Here is a 27,311-nt window from a genome sequence, read left to right on the forward strand (position 1 = left end):
GTAAATACTATTTATAGGTACGAGTAGTAGTGCATACCTATATAATTGTATAGATGTAGCTAAAAATATTTTTTTCACCACACCAGCTCGGAAAGGCTTACTTTGTACTTCAAAAACTGATAGCAAAGTTGCATTTTATTCACATGTGAGGCAAAGTAATCAAATGCAAATTTTGAGTTGTTTTCGTATGTTTGCTGTTAGAATTGACTTTTAAATGATGATTTTGGATGATAAATATTTAATAACATCCATTTGAATTTGATTTGGTTTGATTTTGTTTGATATTTTACATTTAATATTTGCTTCGGGTTGGTGTGGTGAAAAATTTTGTGTTTCACTCGGGGGCAAATTTTGTTTAACCCTCGTGCTTTGAACCCTCGCAATGCTCAAGATTCCATTTTTCGAACCACGAGCGTAGCGAGATTTTTGAATCTTTCGCTTGCTCGGGTATCAATATTAGCACGAGCGGTTAAACAACAACTTTGCCCCCTTGTAAAACAAATAACTATTCAATTAGACATCACGTTTACCCTGCAAAAACAAATGCCAGCATCTCGCCAGCATCCGTTATTTCAACAAACCGCCATATGTTGCTACAAAAGTAACAAAAGCGAAGCGATACAAAAACAGTTTGCATTGTGCTTTTGTTTCATGTGCCATACCCACGTGAGCCGGCCCGCAGAGTAGTGAAATTATAGAGTATCGACTACTAGTCAAATCAGTTTCTTTTTTCGAACTGTCTAAACGATTTTGCTACTATGTAATTTATATGTAACACTAGCATGTGACGTCACAATCAAATTACGTACTCTTTGTAGTTTTATACGGGTTTTAAAATAGAAATTGTGTATAAAAATAACTGCTGTCTACGATACGTTTCTCTATTAATCTTCTAGTGCTTTATTTCGGGCATGGTGGAAAATAATTTATTTAAAATACAGTCAACCCTATACTGCTCTGACAGATACTTTCTTTTCTCTTTTCGTTAACACTTTTCCATCCACCGTCCATGATGGGCTCTTGTAGAGCATTCGGTGGAAAGTCGGCTTTCTTGGGGCTTGTCTAATCGTTATAGAGCACATTTTAAAGATGGATTGCTTGAACAGCTACAAAAGACCTGAGGGAACCAATCATTTGAGTCTTATTCATGCCATAAATTGTAATTTTTGATTGCCAGTCATGTGACTGACGTGGGTACAGTGAGCAACGAAATTGCATGGAGAAATTATGAATGAATTCATTGATAAAGTCGTCATTCACTTTTGCGGCTGATGGTACCATTGCCCACACTGTTAATTGTACATTGGTGGACCCTATGCCTTAGGTATTAAGGTTGACCGATGTACAGTTAGGAGTGTTGCTGTTTGTACATGGAGATGTCTGAATGTATAATATACCTCAAGCTATTGCGACGGGATAGGGTATACTATGGTAAGTTAAAATGTGTTTACTGTCAGCACACAGGTGTAGACTGAATGCAAAAGGCCAGAGAAATTGTGGAAAGAAATGATGAAGCGGTCTTACCTAATTGTAATATGTAACTGTTCATTGTTTACCGTAAAGTGTAGGTACGTTTTTGGTATTGGACATAATCCGTTATTAAAACAATGCTGTAACTCTGTAATTTTTGTTCTCTGTGACAGTACCAACACGGCGGACCCAAACCGCGACTTGCAATTTCCGTAAAATTCTTCGATAACTTTAATGAAACACAGAAATATGAACTTTAGGCTATCGCAATAAAGTTGTTTTTCCATCGGATACAGAAGATTGGCTTTGTCTTTATATTAATTTTTAAGTTTTATATTTCGAATTCCAATAAAACGAACGCCGAACGGCCCGCCGTGTTCCGATTTTTAAAAGTGGCCAGTATTTTTAAAGGAAAATTCACAAAGTTTAATTAAACAGGTTAGTACCTAAAGGAAAACTTTTTGCGTTTATTTATAGCCAATTTTCAAAATAATACACATTGCTTAAAGTTTGGTATATTCATATTACGAATTGTTTATTAGATTTTATATAATTGGGTCAACATCATTTTCGTTGCCTTGTTTCTGACCACTCTGTCACGCTTCTATTTTTGTCTTTTATCAAATAAATAAAATAAGTTGAGTGCTATTGCATGACTTTCTAGCTATAGATGAGAGTTCTCTTGAGAAAAATTAAAATAAATTTCACCCCATACAAAAAGCTCCGTCACATTTCTCGGGACAAAACCGAGACAGCGAAAATAATTTGACCAAAATGTCAAATCTACTGAAAAAATATCGGAATAAAAAGTACATTGACATAAAAATAAGAAAAGTAGAAAGAGAAAGGAGTGAAGTTTTACATAAATAATTGTATTTAGAAATAAAGGAACAGTGGAAAAATTCACTGTCTTGGGTGAGACTCGAACCCGCGACACCGGGATACCAGCCCGCCACTCTACCAACTGAGCTATGGACACTTACCCGTTACAAGCGGATTTTTCCACCATAGCCTTTATATGCGCTCATATGCTGTATATCGTTATTAGGGTTCCGTACCCAAAGGTACAAAAATGGAACCCTATTACTAAGACTACGCTGTCCGTCCGTATGTCTGTCTGTCACCGGGCTGTAACTCATGAACCGTGGTAGCTGGACTAGCTAGAGTTGAAATTTTCACAGTTGATGTATTTCTGTTGCCGCTATAAGAACAAATACTAAAAACAAAACAAAATAAATATTTATGTGGGGCTCCCATACAACAAACGTGGTTTTTTGCCGTTCTTTGCGTAATGGTTCGGAACGGAATGGTGCTTAATACAATAATGTGTCAAAATAGGATAGGAAAAATACTGCTTAGGCCCACTTGCACCAATCCACACAGGGTTAACCAGTTAAACTGGTAACCATGGTAACTCCAGGTTTAACCGGTTAACTCCGGGTTAGTGGATGGTGCAAGTGGCACCTAAAGGTGGGATCAGACGGTTCACTCGGATGAATGTTCACTCGAGTGAATGTTTCATTTTCCTTTCATTTCACGTTCACACGGCTGCTGGAAAGATTATTATTTTTTTCTTTTCTTTCACTATGGCGTCGAATGAAGTTGTGCGTCTTGGTATAAGTTTCATTTGTGATCAAACATTTAATAAAGATTTTAACAAACAAGATGCAAAGAAAACGTCGTCGGTAGTGGCTGCGACCTTGGACCGCAAGAAGAAATTTATTTGGAGCCTCGAATACATTGCTGAGAGAACTAGCCAATGAAGATCCGAAATCGTATTGCAATCATTTGCGGATGACTTAAAATTTTGTAGAACTTCTATTATTAGTAATAGGTCCGTTAATAGCGAAAGAAAACACTTTAATGAGAGACAGTATACCTAGCCGAATAAAACTCCAAATTGTACTGCGATACCTTGCTACTGGCGATTGTTTTGGAACTCTGAGATATTTATACAGAGTAGGTACCTAGAAATACAATATATCCATAGTCTAATAAAACATGGTCTTCCATTCCCAGAGTGACACGGGGCTACGTCACAACAACATGGCCGCTATATATAGCGCAATCGCATATTATCATATAGCGCTGTCGCATGATGACGTAGGCCCGTGTCAGTTAGGTGACCTAGAAAAGACGGGAATGGAGTACCAGGCGGAGTATATTATTATACCATGAATATATCCTACTTTGTTCGTTCCACTTGAACACCATTTTATTGATTTTAAGTTATATTTGTCTAGCTATATAGTAGGTAGTATACCCACAGGATTCGAGAAATAGTTATTTGTACAACAAGAGATCAAAGTTTGATATTTCTTCGAGTGCTTATTTTGAGTCCCGTGCAAGAGAAAGATTCTATAATAGATTCACGAGCGTAGCGAGTGAATCTAATTTAGAATCTTGAGCGTAGTAAGGGATTCAAAAGCGCACGAGATGTAAATAACTTTGATCTCGTGTAGTACACAAAATTTTTCACCCTAAGCAGTGAGAACATACCTAGAAGGACAGAGATAATAGAACCCCAGTATATCGAACTTGTATTAGACCCCGCATGTTGAAATGACATTTGATTATAAAGGTAACTTGAATGTAATTTTGTCTCACTCAGTGAGCAAAATCGCATTTTGCTCACTGACTGAGACACACTCAGTGAGCAAAATGCGATTTTGCTCACTGAGTGAGACAAAATGACTCAGTGAGCAAAATCGCATTTTGCTCACTGTTTTTAAGAAGCAAAGTACCCTTGTTCGAGCTGCTGAGGTGAAAAATATGTTAAATCCGAATGAACGTTCATTTCTGTGTTCACACTGTTAATTTTTTGTTCATTCGGAGTGCGAGTGAAAGATGCCGAATGAAAATATCCAACATTGTTGGATTCTTTCACTAGTGATGAATTCACGTAGTGATGAATTTTTAATTTTTGGTTCATTTTGTGTTCAGACGTGTCACTTTGAGTGAAAGATGAATAATGAAACTAGAAAATGAACAAAAAATGAACCGTCTGATCCCACCTTAACGATTTTATTTCTTAGTTTATCCTCAAAAAGCCTAAAAATAACAATAAAAATCTAACAAAGTGGTCCACACAATCGCGAGCCGTAAAGATAAAGATGCGGGTGTCATCGTAAAGTCACATTTCCACGACCTTCGAACACAGATCACTTCACCTACTAGACCAGCCATACTCAACCTTTTTTAAGAGGGCCACAAAGACGGTTTTACGTTGCCGCAAGATGAATTTGCTTAAAGGTGACATTCGGATGGCAAGATTATGTATTGATACCAGGATCACCTGTAGGCCTAGCAAAGGAGTAGGGTTTGCACGACGGATCCGAAATGTATGGGAATATCCGCGGATCCGGATCCAGATCCGGATAATTTCATACATTTCGGATCCGGATTGCAAACCCTACACAGGAGGGGCGCGACAGTATCTCACCCGCGAGATAGACTACACGCCATTTTCTACCTGCATTCATTAAAGACGGGACAGGAGAGGACGGGACCGAAAACGTGTCAATTTTTGAGCTCTTTCCCACTGATGTCCAGTTTTTTGCGGGTACGGTTTTCTGCAGGATCCCGTTTTAGTGGTATACGTGCTAATATAGTAACGTTCACACGAGCATTCTGTTTGCGGGATACTGCACGCATACTACAGAAAACTGGACCCTGTAGAAAACCGTACCCGCAAAAAACTGTACATCAGTGGGGAAAGAGGTCTTTTGTACGGAACAGCTCTAGTTTTGTCGCGATATCGGTATTTTTTTTCATTGTGACCTACATGTTCACCTTAAATTCTTCTTTTTACTTATGGTTTTGACATGAGTGCATATTGATACGTACGGTTTCCCTCATATCACTCACACCAATGATGTAACCATATGCACTGCGAGTAACTGAGACTCTCAAGTTACTTTTTCAAGTTAGTTATCACTCTCAAGTTGAGAGTGATAAATTAGGTAATGGTAAGTGTTTAAGTGAAATATACGATTCTTTAGAAAGCGGAGTCCATTTGAAATAGTCTATGCCTTCGAGGGCGCGAATAAATATGGAATTTTATTCTCACTAAGGAGGATCGAAGGAAATGCGTTCTCATTTATTTTAATTTGAACCTATTTGATCTTTCTTTCGTGATTTTTATTGAACTCCGTTTTACGTAAGAGCAGTGTTTGTATGTTTTAGTATAAATTTAATGTGGTAGTTGGAAAAAGACTACAAAAAGTTGGAAACGTTTTTCATCAACGTGCACCATGCGTCCAAAGTTAAAACGGCCGTTTTTGTTTTCAGTTCATAGATCGACGAATCCAGCAACATAAAAACTAGTTTGATGTATTCAAAAGGTACTTATATACACAATACAGTCCGTAGCGGCCCTCTTTTTTAAATACCTGTCGTTAAATTTAAATAATCACGATTATTTAGCAGTGGCGCTAGTGTGCACGTTGATGGGCTGTTAAAAAATCAGGCACATGTTAAAGAGTTTAATTTCCATATTTAATTACACAAACGGGTCTACCGCGATATAATTTCATTGTTTTTACCTTTAATTCCGACGTTTCAGCTGAGTTGCACCAGCTGTGGTCACGGAAAGACTGACGTCCCAACAAATGTCAACGGAGATATTAATAAAACACCACTAAACTACCCGAAATTAGTTTATAAAAATGTTCGGGGTAGACAAAGAAATTGCAGCTACCCGTTAAAGTTTAATGTTTATTGTCCACGGCACGACACGCAACACTCACAGTATCTGTACACTGGTCCGAAGATATATCCGCTGGTTTCAACATTTGAATCACTGGTCCCCAAGTAGACGATAATTTGTACCCGTCCTCACGATTGAAATTTTATAGCGGAGCGGATATATCTTCGGACCAGTGTACGGATACTGTGAGTGTTGCGTGTCGTGCCGTGGACAATAAACATTAAACTTTAACGGGTAGCTGCAATTTCTTTGTCTACCCCGAACATTTTTATAAAGTAATTTCGGGTAGTTTAGTGGTGTTTTATTAATATCTCCGTTGACATTTGTTGGGACGTCAGTCTTTCCGTGACCACAGCTGGTGCAACTCAGCTGAAACGTCGGAATTAAAGGTAAAAACAATGAAATTATATCGCGGTAGACCCGTTTGTGTAATTAAATATGTGTACAAAACGCGAGAGTTTAAAGTGTTATAGTTTAATTTCCGTTTCGTACCTTGTGACAGTGACAATAGTATGAGGTCTCTAGCGACTTTCATACTGACGGTCACTGTAACAAGCTGTGATCGGAATTGGGTGAGCTAAGCTATAGTTTGTCAAAGGACTGTCTCATTTCAATCATAGACAGAGAGAATCATACTAGCTTTAGTAGCTTTGTCTTACACTAGTACTAGCACCCAAAAGAAAAGGATGACTATAGTTTTCCTGGTTCTTACTGACTGACAAATTGGTTTGACCAACTATAAAATACCTATTCTTCGCAAGAAGTAGTGTATTATTGCTGGTTCTGGCACAAGTTTCTATGCGGCTGGTTTTGTAGCTTGTGGTTAACAAATGTATGGAGTTTGTATCGGAGATGAAGCTTGATAACAGTATACCGCACTTTGGATCCTCTATACAAGATAAAAAAAAGTTTTTTTTCTATTTTTCATTGTGGAACGACGTTTCAAACTGTTCAATAGAATTGACTTTTAAATGATGATTTTGGATGATAAATATTTAATAACATCCATTTGGATTTGATTTGGTTTGATTTATTAATGTCCAATTTAACATAAAACAACATTGCTTCATTCCGGTACGGCCTTCAAGAAAAGACCATACTCCCATCTTAAAGGCCGGCATCGCTTTTGCGACCCCTATGCTGTTGCAGGTATCCATGAGCGATATAAACTGCTTTATATCAGGCGATTCGTTTGCTCCTTTTGCCATGATAAAGGCAAAAACCTACTAAATAAGAAATGTAACATGAATATTCAATTATGCCAGAGTATTGACTATTGGAGTTGATTTTAATTACATGATTAGCACAAGCGACCGCTAATTAAAAATGAATGCAGGTAACTTTTAATTAGTACTCTGATTGTATCATGTCATTACTGGAAATTGGTATTTCAGTTGAAGTTTCAATTATCATCACTAATAGGTATCACAATATTACGGATTTGTATATCAGTTTCAGTAAATTGAAATTAATCTACCTTGTATGCCTTGATATTAGGAAATTGGAATATATATATCAACTCGTAAGACAGGTACTTAATCCTTAGTGAGTGATGTTTTTTAACCGACTTCAATTTCATAGAAGGAGGAGGTTCTGTATTCGGTTGTGGCTATCTTTTTTTTTTTATTTGAGTAATTCTTTTTTTGTTTGAAAGGAGCTATCTCCGAGTTGGTCCCATTTTAATTTGGTTCTGTTCTGATGATGGGATCCATGAGGAATTGAGGGAACTCCTCAATTTTTAAAGGCACATGCATGGTGTTTTGGGCGTTTTCTTAAGCTACTCGAGCATTTTCTCCCGGAAATCACCAATTTGATGAAGTAGACCTGATGATGATGATTATTTTGATGATAATGATGATGATTTCTTTAAATGTAAGTATGTTCAGCGATTACTCCGGCACCTGTGATCCGATTTGAGTAATATATTTTTTTTGGAAGAAGTTACCTCCAAGATGTTTCTGTATTATTTTTGGTTCTGATCTGATGATGGAATCCATGAGGAATTGAGGGAACTCCTCAATTTTTAAAGGCACGTGTTAAGTGATTTCAGGGTTTTCTAAAGTAACTCGAGCATTTGCTTCCGAAAACCACCAATTTGATGTACTGCAACTGTAGCCTTACCACGAGTTTGACATTGACATATTCGCTAACGTCTTATGCATCTAAATGTAACTTTTTATGCATCTCGTTCACACTAAGGTTAGTACGAGCGAGATGCATAGGAAGTAAGTTACACACATGCTAGCGAATATATCAATGTCAAACTCGTGGTAAGCTGGTAAGGCTACTGATCGGGGGTTAGGGTTAAGAGTTAAGGGGTCGGGGAATGGCGGTTGAAGGGTTGCTGGTTCAGAATCGAGGGGTTCCTGGATCAGGGGTTGATGTGCTGTGAGGTTGAGTGATCGGGGGGCTGAGGGATTGGGTCAGTGGCGGGGCGGGCGGATGGATTTAGTTGACAGGAATTATAATTTCCCAGACGGACTCGAGAAAATTCCTGATTACATATTTACTAAAGTAATAGGTACACGAATTTAGTGTTAATCATGATCTTGTTTTTCATTCATGCGTCGCGCTCTTAACAATGCGTTAAAACTAAAAATGGTAAAATAAAAACATTTTACAAAAAAAATGAAACCTACTTCAAAAAGGATGAAATAAAATATTATTCTTTTTTATGTCTATGCGTTACCAACTGATATGTTTGAAGTCGGTGCCAAGCCAAGTAGTAACAATACCAGTCAAAAATAATCAGCTTTATGGCTATAAATCCCATTAGAACTGTACTAATAACTATTATAAATGTGTAAAGAATTCTGCCTGCCTCTTTGTCGCCTTTTCATGGCTAAACAACTGAACCGCTTAAGGTGAAATTTGGCAAGAAGGTAAATTCCTTGAATTGTTTTATATTTTGAAATGTAGTCATCTGGATAAGGGACGGGAAATAACTCAGTCCCAATCCCACACTTGCATGCTATAGACTGTTCGAGCATTAGTAAGAAATGCTCTTTAAAAAATACGACGGCAAAAAAATGTATTTATTTTGTTACACTAATGTGCCGACAAACATGGTACGGACTGCGCCAAGAAGGTTTGATCGTGTGTTCTGAGGTGTGTTCTTAGGTCCAGTCGACGTCAATGATATGTTTACACTTTTGCACCTTACTCCTTTGTAATAAGGCGAAAAGTGTAAACATATTTTTAACATCGACTGTACCTACAAAAAGTACGTTCATTGTCGTCGTGTAAGGCAATCCAACGTAGGTAAATCCTTATCGAATCGCACCAAAGTCATGGTATGCTGCAAAATTTGGCTTGGCACCGATTTCAAACATATCAGTTGGTAACGCATAGACATAAAAAAGGATAATATTTAATTTCATCCTTTTTGAAGTCGGTTTCATTTTTTTTGTAAAAAGTTTTTATTCCGTATATTTTTTTATTCAAAATCATTGTCACGTTTTCTCATGTAGGTATTTCTCTTGCCATAAAAATGTGCTTACCTAAAAACAACACTAGCATCCTCCCCCAACCGCTCCGCCTCACTAACACTCCACATCAACAGCACCTCCCCCCTCTCCCCCAACGGCCCACTCACTACCCTAGCCGGCACAAACCTCCTCCTGTACCTCACACTTTTCACTACCCGCGGTCTAAAATACACACTAGACCACTTATCACTTTCAAATTCACTTGTTTCAAATCGACCGTCACTTGTTTCGCGTTCGAATTTGGAATTGAATCGGCGTTTGTGCTTGTGCTTGGGTACGAAGTGGGGGGCGTCGTCGGGGCAAGAGCGTTCGAGGGGGGAGGTAGGAGTGAAGTTGCCTCGGACGAAGGGGCCCACGATGGAGTAGAGAGCGTAGTCGCGGAGGGTAGCGTCGAAACGGAGGTGGACTGGAAAGAAAAGGTTGCATTAGTAGTTGTATAGTACTATACCACAGACTGAAATCAAACAGATAAGGGCTTACAGCCCGATTCGAATTTTAAGATACGTCAAATATTACGACTAGATACGATAGGCCAATGTCAAAAGTGACGTTTTTTTTAAATTAAAACTTCAATTTTGACAATGACAAATCTAATCCATATCGTATCGAGACGTAATATTTGAAGTATCTTAAAGTTCTAATCGAGCTGTTAATCAAATGTATTGGTCTAATATGCAGTCGCATAGGAATTTGACATATTATCAGTATTTTAACTAAAAACATAATTGTTCGCTCAATATTATAGACTGTATCTTTAGGTATTTAAATAAAAGTAAACAAAATCTACCCTCAAATGGCTCCTTAACCCAGTTGAGGGTAGATGAAAACATTACATGATTAAATAAAGGTTAAAGTGAATAAAGTCAGGTCGTTCAGTGTCTGATCCAGGCGGTTTTGTATTTGGTTGGTTAACCAATAAATGTTATAACTATCCGAAAATGTACATATTATTCGTTTACTTTTATTGAAATACCTAAAGATACAGAGTATAGACATATTATATTATATAGACATATTATATAAATAGCGTACATTTAGTGTAAACGTTGTTTTTATTTTGGAAAATCTGTTGAAGACGATTCAGGGGGCCGATTTTTGAATTTCAACCGCTCGTTTTCGCGTATTTCGTTCAATAATATCTCCACTACTAAGCATTTAAATTCTACTAATAGAATTGAAAAGAGTGGTCAATACCACTCGATTCCAAATTTCTATCCCTCGTATTTCAAAAATTAGCATTTCGCCGTTTTCCACCGATTTTGGAGTGACGAATTCGAGCGATCGAAATCGCCCCCCAGATTTAGATAATAACGATGGTATTGGGGATCGGCGCGCATTCCACGCACGACTTTTCTGTCATTTCGCATGCACCAACCAGCGTGAGCGATCTTCAAGGCCGTAGAATAAGATCAAAACTATACCAAATTGTTCAATCTGAATGCCTCCTTGTTTCATAATTATTTGCTAACTTGATATCACGAATCATGAGTCGAGACGACCCCAAGATTTACATGACATAAGACATTATTACAAAAGGCATTGTCATTCAAACAAACCCCAAGAAGATGGAGGTCTTAATAATGCAACATTTAATCAACGGCACTAATCGCCTGCAAGATTGAATATTAAGTAAGTGGTTTTCATTATCATTGTCAACTCATAAATTAATTGCGTTGCACCAAACCGCTCGAAAGGTCGGCCTGATACACCGCGACTACGAGATTATCGCAATGGGGTTGGCAACTGTCAAAGGTTTGCATAGATGGCGCAATCATAACTTGCCCCTTTTTCTATGAAATTTGGCTTAAAGGACTGGCTTCCAGGGCATAAAATTCCATTAAAAAAATTGACACAATTCTAGGGATTGACAGGGCAAGCTATTCTTGCACCATTTGCTAAATAATTCGACCAGCCTACCCCATTTTGACAGTTCTCAAAGACACCTTACTTAGTTCAGACAGAAGATAGTGTGAGTGCCTAATTAGTGTAGTCAGACGTGGATTTCAGACTACACTTACTAAGTACTTATTGGGATGTTTAGATTGCTTAGGTAGGTAGGTACTTACTAAACGAGATTATACCTACTAAGTTATTGAGTGTATCAGGTCTTTCAGGACAATGTAAGCAATAAGTAACGTAAAAATATGTTCAGAGTGTTTAGTAATAAGTATTTTGTAATGCATTTCTACCTACTATGTATTTAATAACATGTTATTTATGTACACTGCACCTACTTATGCTTAGTCTTAGTTTAAACATGTAAATTTTCTCATGTTAGTGAATTTTGTAATTCTTTACGAGAAATAAAGTTCTTTAAACCTATATATGGTATGTAGGTCAGAAATATCCATAAATAACAGAGCGTAGGTACGAATCATACAGATTCCTAAAGCATTGAGAGCCGTGAAAGCTAACCTGACACCGAATCCGGGGCAAGTAATCCATTGTTGCTCGCGGCTTAGCCGAGCGCTGGGGTTTGGGACAGGGAAAATATACTTAAAAGTAAAAATAGCAGTGACTTTTTAACTGACGATGGCGAAGCAAAGAAAGTCATAATAGCGTTATATTTTAACTGAAGGTTCATATCCTTCTGTGCACACATGTTTGGAGTTATAGTCCAGATTTGAACTGTAAGCTTATTAATGTAATTCCTGTAAATGTCTGTAACTTGTTTTGTGAGCCAAATAAATAAAAATAATACTTTAACTATACCAATATAGTATATGTAGGCTTTAAATTTTCATGTCGCTGTAGTATTGCACTGTAGTGTCAAGATCGTTGAGCCGATTTCAATAAATTTATGAATCTATTCGATTTTTACAGCTCTCTCTGGTAACTATAATTTATTTTTGGCCTTTAAAAAGGTGAAGTTAAGAAAAGAATCTTAGCCAAGATATTATTGTTAAAGTTTTACTTCTTTAGTGATCTGTGCCTAAGTTACTATTTCTCAAAGAATTACTTATTTTTTATATATGAGACTTTCATGAAGACTTCGTTACCACACGGAACTTGCCGAAAGTACAAAAAAGAAGGCCACTTACGGTGTGAAAAAGGGGAGCTGATTTAACCTATCTGATAAGTAGGTGTGTACAATTAGCTACCTTCTTGAGTGTGACTAGTGATTACTAGAAAAGCTAATAATAATAATAAAGCTAACCCCGCTATAGTTATGACAGCAGTTAGAAATTTACTGGTAGACACAGAAAAGCGAAATTTGTTAGTATTTTTTTTTGTCGGAAGTGCTTGGCAGACACTCTCAAAGGTGACCACACACGCCTCAAAGGTGACACGTAAGGTGCGAGATATGTTCCCCACGCAATCACGACGAGGAAGATCCCGACTGACATGGCTCGCAACAGTGAAGAGGGATATGGAAGAAGCCCAAATCATACCTGAGACGACCCCAAATAATGGGAAAAGGACAAGGAGAAGAAGAAGGAGGTATGAAAGGCTGCATGGTTTTTTATGCTCGTAAACGTGCGATAGAGACTGGCACAAGGGGGTCAATGAATGAATGCTGTTCAATTCAATTTAAAATACCATCTGTAAATACCATGGAATGCAATAAATAAATGAAATGAAATGAAATGAACTAAATTCCTCGTGCGAAGCGTCTTCTTCTTTACCAAGTATTTATAGGTACCTACTTGTATGGGTACTCGTATTTATCCCAAGTATTTCTACTCCCTCAACTTAAGCGCAGGAGATTGCCCCTGGCGGACATTTTTGGGGCACGCCTTCGTTTCCGTGCCCCGATGGCCCGGCTTCCGGTGTCGTGTCGATGACAGATAGGTTCCCATTATTGGCACTGTCGGCATTTTGTCGGGGCATATGTGTTTACGTTCTAATTCGGGCTTCCGATTCTATTAGTCCTACACACATACCTTCGTCTGGGTTTGGGAAAATTGTTGATAGAGAATAAGATATGATAAGATAAACTTTATTTCATAAAAAAAAAATCCGCATAAAATAGAACTTAAATAATGTAGATATACAAAAATGGTTTAGAAAAGTCAACATAAAATATAAAATTTTGTAAGCAAAAGTTGAACTGGCTCTAAAATATTTTTCATCAATAGGTACCTAAGCGCTAAATCGGGAGTCATGGAGATCCAGGGGAGAGGCTTTTGCCCAGCAGTGGGATACACAAATAGGCTAAGAAAAAAAAGGTACCTAAACTAATTGAATACATACCTAGGGGAGACCGAGCTGAGTTGTGACAGAGGAGAGTTGTGACATTGTCGATTTTTTAGAATCTATTAACTAAAAACTAGGTCGCAATAGCGCGCGTTTGTTAGTTCAAGTTGCGAGCTAACAAACGCACACTGTTGCGAGCTCACTAACAGTTATTAGATTCCAAAAAATCGACAATGTCACGACTCTCCTCTGTCACAACTCACCTCGGTCTCCCCTACTCCTATGAATAAGAATGCCTTAACTTAAGGGAATAAATAGTCTGCCATTTGTACTTTTAATTTTTTGTGCAATAAAACTGATGAAATATATTTATATAACAGTTCCATTATATAGATCAGATACTAACAGACAAGGCAAGCGCTAGAAGATAGAATCTTGAATATTCTTCAATATTTTACGAGAAAGGATCTTAAATTAAAATCCTAAAGAGGGAAAATGGGGTTAAAAGTTTATTTAATTTTTTTGTGATAGAAGTCGCGCGCACACTCTAGTATATATAATTTGTTATTAATTACGAATTCGCCATTTAAATAAAGTTCCGCCTGTAAAATACTCACGAAACGCTCCTAAAGTACTTTTACGTCAGTACCATAAAAAGTTACCAACTCGCATTGTTACAAAAAGTTCCCAATTCCTTCCCGAACTCCAGGAAAAGATCGAAAACAAATATTTTCCGAAGGTTTTTAACGAGCGCACATCTTTCACGTCTCCGAATATGCCTACGTGCCTAAAGTGCCACTCTGATAAAATACCCACTGTGGAAAAGATTTTAACAAAAAAGTTTAATAAATATAAACTTTATTACGTAGACCATAAGGTTAGTTATCGCTGATGGTCGAGTTTCGAATAATTGAACAGTGCCAGTCTTTTGCTAGTTAATCTCTATAAACGTAAAACTGATTGCTTTTTCGGAGGGGAAGTCGGGATGGTGTTATGCAATTTTAATCAGCTGAATAATAAGACGAGCCGATCTTGTTCAAACTTGTTCGAGAGATCGGCTCACTTTATATTTCGTCAACCTTACCTACTTACTAATACAATCAGCAGCAGAAGTAGCTAAGTAGAATAACACGTTCAGAATGATCTACACAGAACCTAGTTCTCTTGACATAAGAGTCCGTGTGTAGATCATTTTGAGCACTAGGCCCGCGTAGCTACTTCTGCTGCTGACTGTACTTAAGCGCACTATATAATGGATGATCGCTTCTGCATTCAAACGTAATCTACAATTTCCTCGCTGGATATTGAATTTATGCAAAATATATTTACAAGATTTCCGTTTGATCCGACTTTATTAGTATTAACTATTATTAGCTATGCCCCCTACATTTGATTTCGATTTATTGATTATTTGACTTAGCTCAAATAAATAGCTATAGTTAAAAACTCCTAACATTACTGTGATTAATAAACATCACATTGCGTAAAAAATGTTTTGTATAAAGTCAGATAGTAGGGGAGACCGAGGTGAGTTGTGACAGAGGAGAGTTGTGACATTGTCGATTTTCTGGTATCTATTAACTAAAAACTAGGCCGCAATAGCGTGCGTTTGTTTGTTCAAGTTGCGAGCTAACAAACGCACACTGTTGCGAGCTCACTAACAGTTATTAGATTCCAAAAAATTGACAATGTCACAACTCTTCTCTGTCACAACAGAACTCACCTCGGTCTCCCTACAGAGAAGCGGTCACAATACTTACATGACTTCGTCCCCCAGCGAATTCTTATAATGAATTATAATTGTAATTGTAATCATAATAATATTTTGTAAGTGGCCAGATTGGGTAAAATATTTTTAAAATAATACATGCAACAAAAAAAAAATTGAACCCAAAAATATAATAACGTATATGCATTGTCGCATAACATCGTTCATCTCAAATTAATAATAGGGAAGGGAATAGGGATATCAGGATAAAATTATGGAATCAATTCATTACGAAAATGCATAAATGTTGTTCCTCAAACGGTTTTTTTTTTGTGAAAAACCAGTTTTAAGTTATACTTTACTCTAATGAAACGTCAGCAGATTTCATAAAAAGTTGTTCGTCATTTATTTAAAAAAGTATAATACTTAGGTATTCTAATTTAACAATTTGTTATGTTTTTGAATTCGTTTTGATACAACCGTAATGATTGTCTTTGATTAGCGCACATCTCACACACAACTTTCAATTCCTTTTCATTCACCAATCACCGTGAGCGATGGTCTAATTGGGCTTTAAACATCCGAATATCACTTTTTACATATACATAGCATAATATAAACTCCTAGATTTTAAACTATGCGCATATACTGTGCATACCTTGATTTAACGAGGACAAGATAAGTGCCACTTTGGTTAATTTAGTATCAGTATTGATTCTTCATCTATTTGTAACTAAGGCTTAGTATCAATTTAACATTTGAGTAGATATACCGGGTGTGTCCAGGCCCCAATTTCACCACGGTGACAGGTGCGACAATTGTAAAATCACTGTTGCTGACGTCACAGGCATCCATGGGCTACGGTTACCACTTACCATCGGGCGGGCCGTATTCCTGTTTGCCACCATCATTGTATTATTTAAAAAAACTTTATTATATCGAAAAAAAACAGATATTTCTTTTGCGAAGTTTCTGACAATTGTCAAGATTTAGAAGAATTGTAGGTAATTCTTGACAGGTAATGAGTTATATGTCAGAATTTCGTGACAATTGTAGTGTTTCTTGTGACAATTGTCATAAACTTAGCAAGAGAAATATCTGTTTTTTTCCGATATAATAAAGTTTTTTTTAATAAAACAATGATGGTGGCAAACAGGAATACGGCCCGCCCGATGGTAAGTGGTAACCGTAGCCCATGGATGCCTGTGACGTCAGCAACAGTGATGTTTTACAATTGTCGCGCCTGTCACCGTGGTGAAATTGGAGCCTGTTGTCCTGTAGCATGAGCAAAAATGTAACCTGTAGGCTACTTCCTCCTCTAACTGACCAACATTTGATCAGCGACTTTTAAAAATACCTTGTATTTTGATCTATGTAGGTATAAGGTAGAAGTACTAGTGCTCGACGCTGCACTAGTATTCGACATGGGCACTTTATGTCAAAGTGACAAGGATTAAATTTGAATACAGAAAAATCTTCGATGTTCAATTTTAACCTATATTACTTTGACATAAAGTGCCCATGTCGAATACTAGTGCAGCGTCGAGCACTAGTACTTCTACCTTAGCACTTTAAAGTTTATTCTAAGACGCTGTTGTATTGCGAATTTTGGTATTTAGGCATGTTTAAAGCGTGACAAACAACTAATGTTGGTGTGTTTGAGGAGTACAGCCTACAGTTTATTTTGTTCTCGTGTTACAGGCCACACCCGGTATGTATTTACTTAATTACTAGTAGGTACTGTATTTTTGCCAAGTGTATTTTTGCCCCCGCAAAGCGTATGCTAATATATCCAAATTATCTATCCCACGCGGGCCTTAATGACCTCATTAATGGCCGTAATCGACCGAGGCCGGGTTAATCCACGAGTGATTTACAATACCGTGTCCTGACTGTCAAGCAGACTAAATTAGCTATCGTGTAACAGGTGCTTGGTTACAAAACTATTCAATAGATGTCGCTGTTCTACTTATCTCATTACATCACATTACCCACGCAAGCCGTAATAAGTGCATTAATGACCCTAATCGACGGGGGCCGGGATTAATCCGCGAGTGATTTACAATACCGTGTCCTGACTGTCAAGCAGACTAAATTAGCTATCGTGAAACAGGTGCTTGGTTACAAAACTATTCAATAGATGTCGCTGTTCTACTTATCTCATTACATCACATTACCCACGCAAGCCGTAATAAGTGCATTAATGACCCTAATCGACGGGGGCCGGGATTAATCCGCGAGTGATTTACAATACCGTGTCCTGACTGTCAAGCAGACTAAATTAGCTATCGTGTAATGTAACAGGTGATTGGTTACCAAACTATTCAATAGATGTCGCTGTTCTACTTATCTCATTACATCTCATTACCCACGCGAGCCGTAATAAGTGCATTAATGACCCTAATCGACGGGGGCCGGGATTAATCCACGAGAGATTTACAATACCGTGTCCCGACTGTCAAGCAGACTAAATTAGCTATCGTGTAATGTAACAGGTGATTGGTTACCAAACTATTCAATAGATGTCGCTGTTCTACTTATCTCATTACATCTCATTACCCACGCGAGCCGTAATAAGTGCATTAATGACCCTAATCGACGGGGGCCGGGATTAATCCACGAGAGATTTACAATACCGTGTCCCGACTGTCAAGCAGACTAAATTAGCTATCGTGTAATGTAACAGGTGATTGGTTACCAAACTATTCAATAGATGTCGCTGTTCTACTTATCTCATTACATCTCATTACCCACGCGAGCCGTAATAAGTGCATTAATGACCCTAATCGACGGGGGCCGGGATTAATCCACGAGAGATTTACAATACCGTGTCCCGACTGTCAAGCAGACTAAATTAGCTATCGTGTAATGTAACAGGTGATTGGTTACCAAACTATTCAATAGATGTCGCTGTTCTACTTATCTCATTACATCTCATTACCCACGCGAGCCGTAATAAGTGCATTAATGACCCTAATCGGGCGGGGCCGGGATTAATCCACGAGTGATTTACAATACCGTGTCCCGACTGTCAAGCAGACTAAATTAACTATCGTGTAACAGGTAGTGGTAACTGCGTAGAGATTTGCATTTCCTATCGTATCGTATCTATCATATTATTAAGGATGACTCACGCTAGACCGCGTCGTGCCCGGGCCGAGGCGGCCGTCATGTAAATTTTTATGACAGTTGATCGGTGATCACGTGGCGCTTTCCATAGAAAACGACGCGTCGGAAGCTCCGGCCCGGCCCCGGCCCGGTCTGGCGTGAGTCAACATTTAATCACTGCCACTTTTTTTCGCTGCTCGCTACCTATTTGACAACGGTCCTCAATTGTGCGTTTCGCCAGAAACTATCTGCCTCCCACAACTAAACTGTATATAGAATGAACTATATTCGCGATACTGAATCGTGCTATCACAATTTGCTGTAGATAAAAAAATCACTTAAAATTAACCTACTCTTAAATAATTTCAATATTAATGGTATATACTTATCATGTTGAGACAGCAATTCATCTCTTCGTAAATTAATGTTGTCTCGTATTCATAAATATTGTCTACAATCTCGAATTTTAAGTACAACATCACGATTTAAAACACACCATCTCTCTTGTGGCAAGGGTAAATATTAGGATAAACTGGTCGTCAAACTTCTCCAAAAGGAGCATTCCATGAAATTGTCTATCGTTTGTCCCGTATAAACGCGAAATTTCTGAAGATTTGGATGTATAAGAGTTACCTTTTCTATAACAAATGGTCAAACATATGCACAGAAAAATAATCGCCTGCTTTAAATGCCAAAAAAAGTCGCAACACAGGAAATAAAATGCGTTTGTACGGGACAGCCCGTGGAATGCTCCAATAGCTTTATGTAATAAGTTTTTGGCAAAAGTTTCATTTTTGGTACAAGCTTTTATCGCTGACTGTACTTTTCTTACGACAGACAACTAATACTCATCGAGACAATTCTAAAAACCCCTAACACAATTAGGTTGCGTTGTTTCATCACGGAGTTCCTATGGCCACCTCCTGTCTCCATCATCAGATCAGTTCGACAGTACCATATTATTGTATTGTCATCAGAACTACATACAGCTGCCAATTTTCATGACGCTACGATCCTTGGAAGATGGTTAAATTAGTTACCTTAGATTCCATTACATGTTAGTTACATACAGGTCGACCTAATAAAAGCTTGTTAAAAAGATACGTACTTATTTAGAAAGTGTCTTAAACTTCATAATAATTTATTGTGAGTACCTAGTCCAAAAATGTTCTCGTATTTTCACAATAACCAACAAAGAAAAATAAAAGATAACCCTAAGGTCAAACCCATAGACAAAATAAATAGTCCTTCACATTTGAAAAACGTTTAAAATAAAAGCCAGTTACAAAGAATCCATTCTGCATGGACATACCCTAGTAGCATTTTCGTTGGGGCCTACGGTGCCAACGGTAGGGAAAACGTTGGGATGAGGTTCGTTCCGTAGCCAACATTAATTTTGTATTGGCCCACCATCGCATTTACCAACATTCGCTGTGGCACAGATGCCCAACAATGGGCCTTTGTGTATTTTGGTACCGTTGGCTAAACAACGATAATATTCGTTGGCCCAATGATGACATATATCGCATTTACCAACATTGGCAGTGGCAGTGCTGCCCAACAATGGGCCTTTGTGGATTTTGCTACCGTTCGCTAAACAACGATAACATTCGTTGGCCCAATGGTGACGAATACCGCATTTACCAACATTGGCTGTGGCACGGATGCCCAACAATGGGCCTTTGTGTATTTTGGTAACGTTGGCTAGTCAAGGATATCATCCGATGGCCCAATGATGACAAATATCGCATTTACCAACATTGGCTGTGGCACTGATACTCAACAATGGGCCTTTGTTTATTTTGGTAACGTTGGCTAATCGACGATATCATCCGATGGCCCAATGACGACCAATATCGCATTTACCAACATTGGCTGTAGCATTGATGCCCAGCAATGGGCCTTTGTGTATTTTGGTAACGTTGGCTAATCAACGATATCATCCGATGGCCCAATGATGACAAAAATCGCATTTACCAACATTGGCTGTGGCACTGATGCCCAACAATGGGCCTTTGTTTATTTTGGTAACGTTGGCTAATCAACGATATCATCCGATGGCCCAATGACGACAAATATCGCATTTACCAACATTGGCTGTAGCATTGATGCCCAACAACGGGCCTTTGTTTATTTTGGTAACGTTGGCTAATCAACGATATCATCCGATGGCCCAATGACGACAAATATCGCATTTACCAACATTGACTGTAGCATTGATGCCCAACAATGGGCCTTTGTGTATTTTGGTAACGTTGGCAAGTCAAAGATATCATCCGATGGCCCAATGATGACAAATATCGTATTTACCAAACATTGGCTGTGGCACTGACGCCTAACAATGGGCCTTTGTGTATTTTGGTACCGGTGGCTAAACAACAATAACATTCGTTGGCCCAGTGAGCACAAAAATCGCATTTAACAACATTGGCTGTGGTACTGATGCCCAACAATACCAGTTGAGTTTGCTTGTGGCGTCACTAGATGGCGTTACTGTCTCCAAACATCGAAGTTATAGTTATTTTCTCGATTATTCCGGATATAATCATAATATTTTTAAAAGAAACTTATAAATCTAATAGCTATAACTATTAAATTTATACATAAATTTAAAAAATTGTATTTTACCAACATTTTCTCAATTTAAATCTCAAAAAACATAAATCTCGCTTACGAAGTTTCGAAGTGCGGTTAGTATATATACAAATTAGAGTGTATAGTAAGTGTACTTGCTTCGGCAGTACATATACTAAAATTGGAACGATACAGAGAAGATTAACAACAACTGCTGCCTAGCCTAGGGCCTTCATGTATTGTGGATACAACCAATGCCTACCGTAGTGTAATTGTAATATTTATCAGCAAAGGCCCAACGTCGTATTACACAACCACTTACTTAACGTAGGGTAACTGTAGGACTCGTAAACAAAAGCCCATTACATAATTAGACTGTAGGCACACTATAAATTACACAACTATTTACCTACGGTAGTATTGTAAGAATCCTATACAAGGCCCAACGTTAAAGTTACAATGTTGGCCCTTTGTGGGACAAGCTGTGTTGGGCCTTCAACCTGGTGCACGACTACCTACCGACCTACCTGACTTGCCGTTGGGTAATTGTTGAATTTGCAAACAGAAGCACAACGAAAAAATTGCCCTTTTTATTTTTTTGCAGTTGGCCCTACAGCAAGCCATACGGCCAAATGTAACAATTAACCAACCATCAAACAAATGTGTATAGGCCCAACAACGGCCCAACCAAAACCACCACCGTTGAATAATTGTATGATTTATTTAAATAGGCCCAACGAAAAAATTACTCTAATGGCCCTCTGTTGGGAATCTTCGGGAGGGCCTTTGTCGAGGGCCCTCCAGCAAATCGTACGGCCAAATGTAACAATTAACCAACCATCAAACAAATGTGTATAGGCCCAACCACGGCCCAACCAAAACCACCACCGTTGAATAATTGTATGATTTATTTAAATAGGCCCAACGAAAAAATTACTCTTATGGCCCTCTGTTGGGAATCTTCGGGAGGGCCTTTGTCGAGGGCCCTCCAGCAAATCGTACGGCCAAATATAACGGTTGCCCAACTAATACGTAAACAAAGGCCCAACAAAATCCCTACAAGAAAATGCTATTAGGGTAGTATTAGATTTAGACTCGAATATACAGTAAGTGCATTGGCCTTACTGAATCGATTGGCGACAATCGCTTTAAGCTTTAAGCCCGTCATAACGAGGAGCGCGTGCCGAGACTGCGAAGAAGCATTGAGAATAAATCGATTTATAGTACTAGTTTCTTTTTAGGGTTCACTTACAATGCGTTCCTAGCTCACCTAGGTATTAGGTATTAGAAAGAACTGTTCCTAGACAGTTGCGGGCAAGTATAGAGTCATTGCAAATGCGATTCAGAATTAACTTGGTTCGACTCTAATCTATCCGAACAATGTCGGGTAAGTTACACGATTTATAACTCTAGAACGTGTGGACTGATTTTAATTATCTTTAATTTATTAGATTCGTCTCTGCCCTGCCGGCGTATTATGGATGGCTTTATCCATCTTTATCCACGTGACAAAATAACTGTCACTTTTTAACACCGTGGGATGGAAAGTGACGGACACCGTTTTATGTCACGTAGACAAGAACGACCATCATATCCATACTGGTTAGCAGAATTGGCATTTTTAATCACAAAGTGTAAACTTTCTATGAAAATATACCGTTTATAATGACATTCTATCACTTTGTCAAGTCGGTGCTAAGTTAGCTTAGATGGACTCTAGCTATTAAAATAACGGGACGTCGTTGGGAAACAAACCGATGTTTCGGGTCATTCATTGACTGACGGTACCTAACCGTCGGCATCCAGATATATCTGAGCGGCCAAGGCGCTCACGAATATCGAACACACACTCTAGTATATTTCAAACTGATAGGTACGCTGATAGTACGGATACGGTCGGTTCTTGTCTACGTGACAGCGTGATAAAACGGCATCCGTCACTTTCAATCGCGCTCTGTTAAAACGTGACGGATATTTTGTCACGTGGATAAAGCCATCCATAATAAGCCTGCGTAGACGGCAGGGTCGAGGGCGAAGAGCGTATGCTCGCCTCGAGCCCCAGTAGGGCCAGCGGGTACCGAACCCTCATTGCACGGCCCCATACACGTCGTCGGAGGAGGGGGGGATCAAGCGTTTCTGATCCTCCTCCATTGTGAGGGGGCCCTGGCGATAAGCCGGGGCTGCCGGAGGGCGCCGTGGTGGAATGTCATCCTAGTCGATCCCAGTGCGCCCTCACGAACGGCAGAGAGGGTGAAACGCCGGAGTGGGTTTAGTGGGTAGGGCCAAATTCTCCCCCTCTCTTGCCAGGAGAGGGGAAAGGAGCGGCGAGTCCCATACACCGTGCATAAACGCATTCCCACTCCGTCAAAAAAAAAAGGTGTCATTTCAATACAATTTGGCGTTTTTAGGTTAAAATATATAACAAATTATTTAAAAAAATATATGAATACGACCAAATCAGTGTAATTAGCTTCTTCCTTCTGTTTTTAGGTTATAAATTATATGGATACATGTATGACACCTGTCACCCTACCTATCGAGTTTGAATAATAATAGTTGCATGTCCAGATATTTGTGAGCACCTTGCCTGCCCCGATATATCTGATAGCAACTGTGCAAAGTTCGCCGGGTCCGCCATTATATTAAAACATGTCCCGCGGGCGCCGGCTAATATTCCACGCCCGACCATTTTGGCGCAGCGTGCACATTTCTACCACCGTCCATACCGTGAACTAACATTTGTAACCCTTATTGCCACCACATAAGGTTCATCTCTGGTCATTAAGTTAGCTGCTTCTATAACGTTCTAATTTCGAAAACACACCGTAAATCCCCTGTGCACGTCGGTTCGGAGTAACGATGAATTGCTATTATGAATTAGTGTACGGGTTATTATCTAGGGGCTGTACCTACGTGTACGTGATAATTATTAAATTACTTAGGTTCTATATTTGGAGAAATTTTTATCGTAATTATTTTGTTTTGTTGCGTAAATTTCAAGTTTATTATATCTGAAGTTAACTATCTGAAGTACGAAACGAGCTCATCCGAAAACGCACAAAAGTCGTCGACATAGGTCACAGGGTCGCCCGGCTTAAATGGGCCTGGGCAGGGCATATGTGCCGACTTTACGACGAGCGGTGGAGCAAGTGCGTTTTGGAGTGGAGACCCCGGCTAGGCAGAAGAAGTGTAGGCAGACCACCCGCCCGTTGGTCCGATGACATAAAGGAGACTGCGGGACCAGTCTGGATAAGAGAGACTCATAACCGCTCAAAATGGAGAGAGATTGGAGAGGCGTATGCCCAACGGTGGGCGAACACACGCTGAACAAGAAGAAGAAGAATATCTGAAGTTCAGATTCTGAACCTCTAGTGAAGTGTAAGTAAATTTCATTCCATAGCGCGACGAACGTTTGCGTTACCTATGTCTATTTTTGTATAGGATTTTGAACAGCGCGCCATTCAAGTTTTGGAACTCAAAATCCCATACAAAATGACACTTAACGAAGACGCGTACTGTAACCGGCTAGCTAGAGCGGTAAATGAAAACTAGGTTCTTCATAATATGAAAATATGTACAATAAAATAAACTAATTTCTGTCAGTACTTGAATCTAAACCAATAAAATATCGTCACTGGCCTTAACGTTCTTGAATCCCATTCTTTGTCGAACCGTACGATCAACTTAGGCCGCGGGTGCGGGAATCAGCTTTAGCAACGCAGGCTCAGCGAGGTCCGTGGGTAAAGAAAAGCTTCAGCAGCAAACGTCCAAATAATAAGCAGCAACAGTAATAAGTAGCTCTTCAATTTAAAGGTAGAAGGAAGGGCTGGAACAATCGTACGTTCTTAGACTTGTAGTCGAAACCTAACCCAAGCCTTATTCCGTTACGAGAACCAGTGACGTACATTTCGTACAAATAAGACTTGGATTAGGTTTAATTTAGTGTCCGACCGAAGGTTCGGTTTCGGTTTCGGCCAGTTTCGGCCAAAAAATCATGTTGCGGCTGTAGTTTCGGTTTCGGCCAAAAAACGGCCGAACCTTTCGGCCGGGCCGAAACTTAGGAAATGGTACTTCGTACTATGAAACTAAACTATGTGACAAAGACCAAACGTTGGGGAATAAGTAGGACAACAATATTAATATATGTACCTACATATTCTGATTCATGTATAGGTACAGAAATAAATTGGTTTATTATAAAACACAATTCCACTAATGAAGGCGCCACTAGACGGTCGACTCAGTCTTTAGAGGCTGTTAATACCTATAACGCGCACACTGTCTAATTGTATCGGAGTAAATGAGATAGCAATGTCGCATGTTATTGGGCCTGGGCAAGGGAATAATAAGAAAACTCATCATCTTCCTCGCGTAATCCCGGAATTTTTGCCACGGCTCATGGGAGCCTGGGGTCCAATTGACAACTAATACCAAGAATTGGCGTAGGTACTAGTTTTTACGAAAGGGACTGCCATCAGACTGACCTTCGAACCCAGAGTGTAAACTAGGCCTTATCGGGACTAGTCCGGCTTCCTCACGATGTTTTTCCTTCACCGAAAAGCAAATAGTAAATATTAAATGATATTTCGTATCTAAGTTCCGAAAATATTCATTGGTAAGAGCCGAGGTTGCGACCTTCGGATTGAAAGTCGCACGCTCTTACCGCTAGGCCACCAGCACTCAAGGAAATATCTCGCTTTTCCATACAATGGACATTGGTTGGAGTCTGTGCTCAACTACTTATCCTGAAGCCTGAAGCACGGCTTTGACTTTGCATGAAAGTTCGCCTCACTGGGGCACTTCGGACGTTTAGGCCCAGGTGAAGATCGGTACCTGGCCTTGCGATATTGTCAACAAAAAATTCGCGCTCGCTGCGCTCGCGGTTTTGGTTGACCCTGTATGTACATGTTAGCTTGACTGGTGAATGAATAGACTTAGATCAAGAAAATTCTACAATTATTTTAATAGCATACGCAGTGCAACTAGTGCAAATGTTATTTATACGTCATTTAATTTCATAGAAGTTTTGACGTTTAAAATAACACTTGCACTGCGTGTGTTATCAAAATCGTTGCAGAATTATCTTGGTCTAACTCTAGTAATTTTCTTAAAAAACTGCTTAAGTAACATCAATTTCAAGGACATTTGGGTGTTGACAGCCCCATAATATGTGTGTAAAAGCGGTTTTATGACATTTTTTCAACGATTTTAACAAGTCTACAAAAGTTTCGGTTTCGGTTTCGGTTTCGGCCGAAACTAGAGCCAAAGCCGAACATTCGGTTTCGGTTTCGGCAAAAAAACATGTTTCGGTCGGACACTAGTTTAATTTCAACATAAACCTAAACTTAATGCTATATATACAATTATACAAACTTTACCTGCATTAGTGGCAGCCCTAGTATTAAACTTTATCACTAATTATAACCATACAGTTGCATTAAAATAATAATTACAGAATTGTGCTATATCCGACAACATTTCCAAAGGAAAAATTTACGAAGAAAAAACAAAAGACGGCGAAACCCTTAGTTTTTTATTTCCAACCGGCCAGTGCGCGCGGTGGCTGTACATGCAGGTTTGCCATGTTACAGTACGTCACGTCACGCTATCAAATGAAATTTACAATTAAATAAAAGCTATTGTAATAGAATATGACCCGAAACACTAAGTAAGTTACTCTTTTGTAATAAAATATGACCCGAAACACTAAGTAAGATACTCTTTTGTAATAAAATATGACCCGAAACACTAAGTAAGTTACTCTTTTGTAATAAAATATGACCCGAAACACTAAGTAAGTTACTCTTTTGTAATAAAATATGACCCGAAACACTAAGTAAGTTACTCTTTTGTAATAAAATATGACCCGAAAAACTAAGTAAATTACTCTTTTGTAATAAAATATGACCCGAAACACTAAGTACCTATACTCTTATGTCCGCAATCTCGTCGTAATTTCGTTAACACCAACTACTAAATCTACTTGGTGGTACACTAAGATATTAGTGCGATGAACACAAAGCCTACTGCCGTAGACACACACTAATCACATTTAGGAGTTAGATGTGAGCTAACATTGTGTAGCCCAGTCAACTAGGAGCTGCATAATGTAAAATAA

At 38.8% G+C, this 27,311-nt stretch overlaps 1 protein-coding gene across 4 annotated transcripts in view; it reads right to left on the reverse strand.

Moving 5' to 3' along the window:
* The window catches only part of LOC134795644 (uncharacterized), a 439,378-nt gene that overhangs the window by 182,152 nt on the left and 229,915 nt on the right, over positions 1-27,311 (reverse strand). For all 4 annotated transcript variants that reach the window (XM_063767547.1, XM_063767546.1, XM_063767545.1 and 1 more), the window contains exon 3: positions 9,679-10,072. In XM_063767547.1, coding sequence (XP_063623617.1) covers positions 9,679-10,072 — 394 coding nt within the window. The remainder of the gene's footprint in view (positions 1-9,678; positions 10,073-27,311) is intronic.

This window comes from Cydia splendana, chromosome 12 (assembly GCF_910591565.1).
Source record: "Cydia splendana chromosome 12, ilCydSple1.2, whole genome shotgun sequence".
NCBI lineage: Eukaryota > Metazoa > Arthropoda > Insecta > Lepidoptera > Tortricidae > Cydia > Cydia splendana.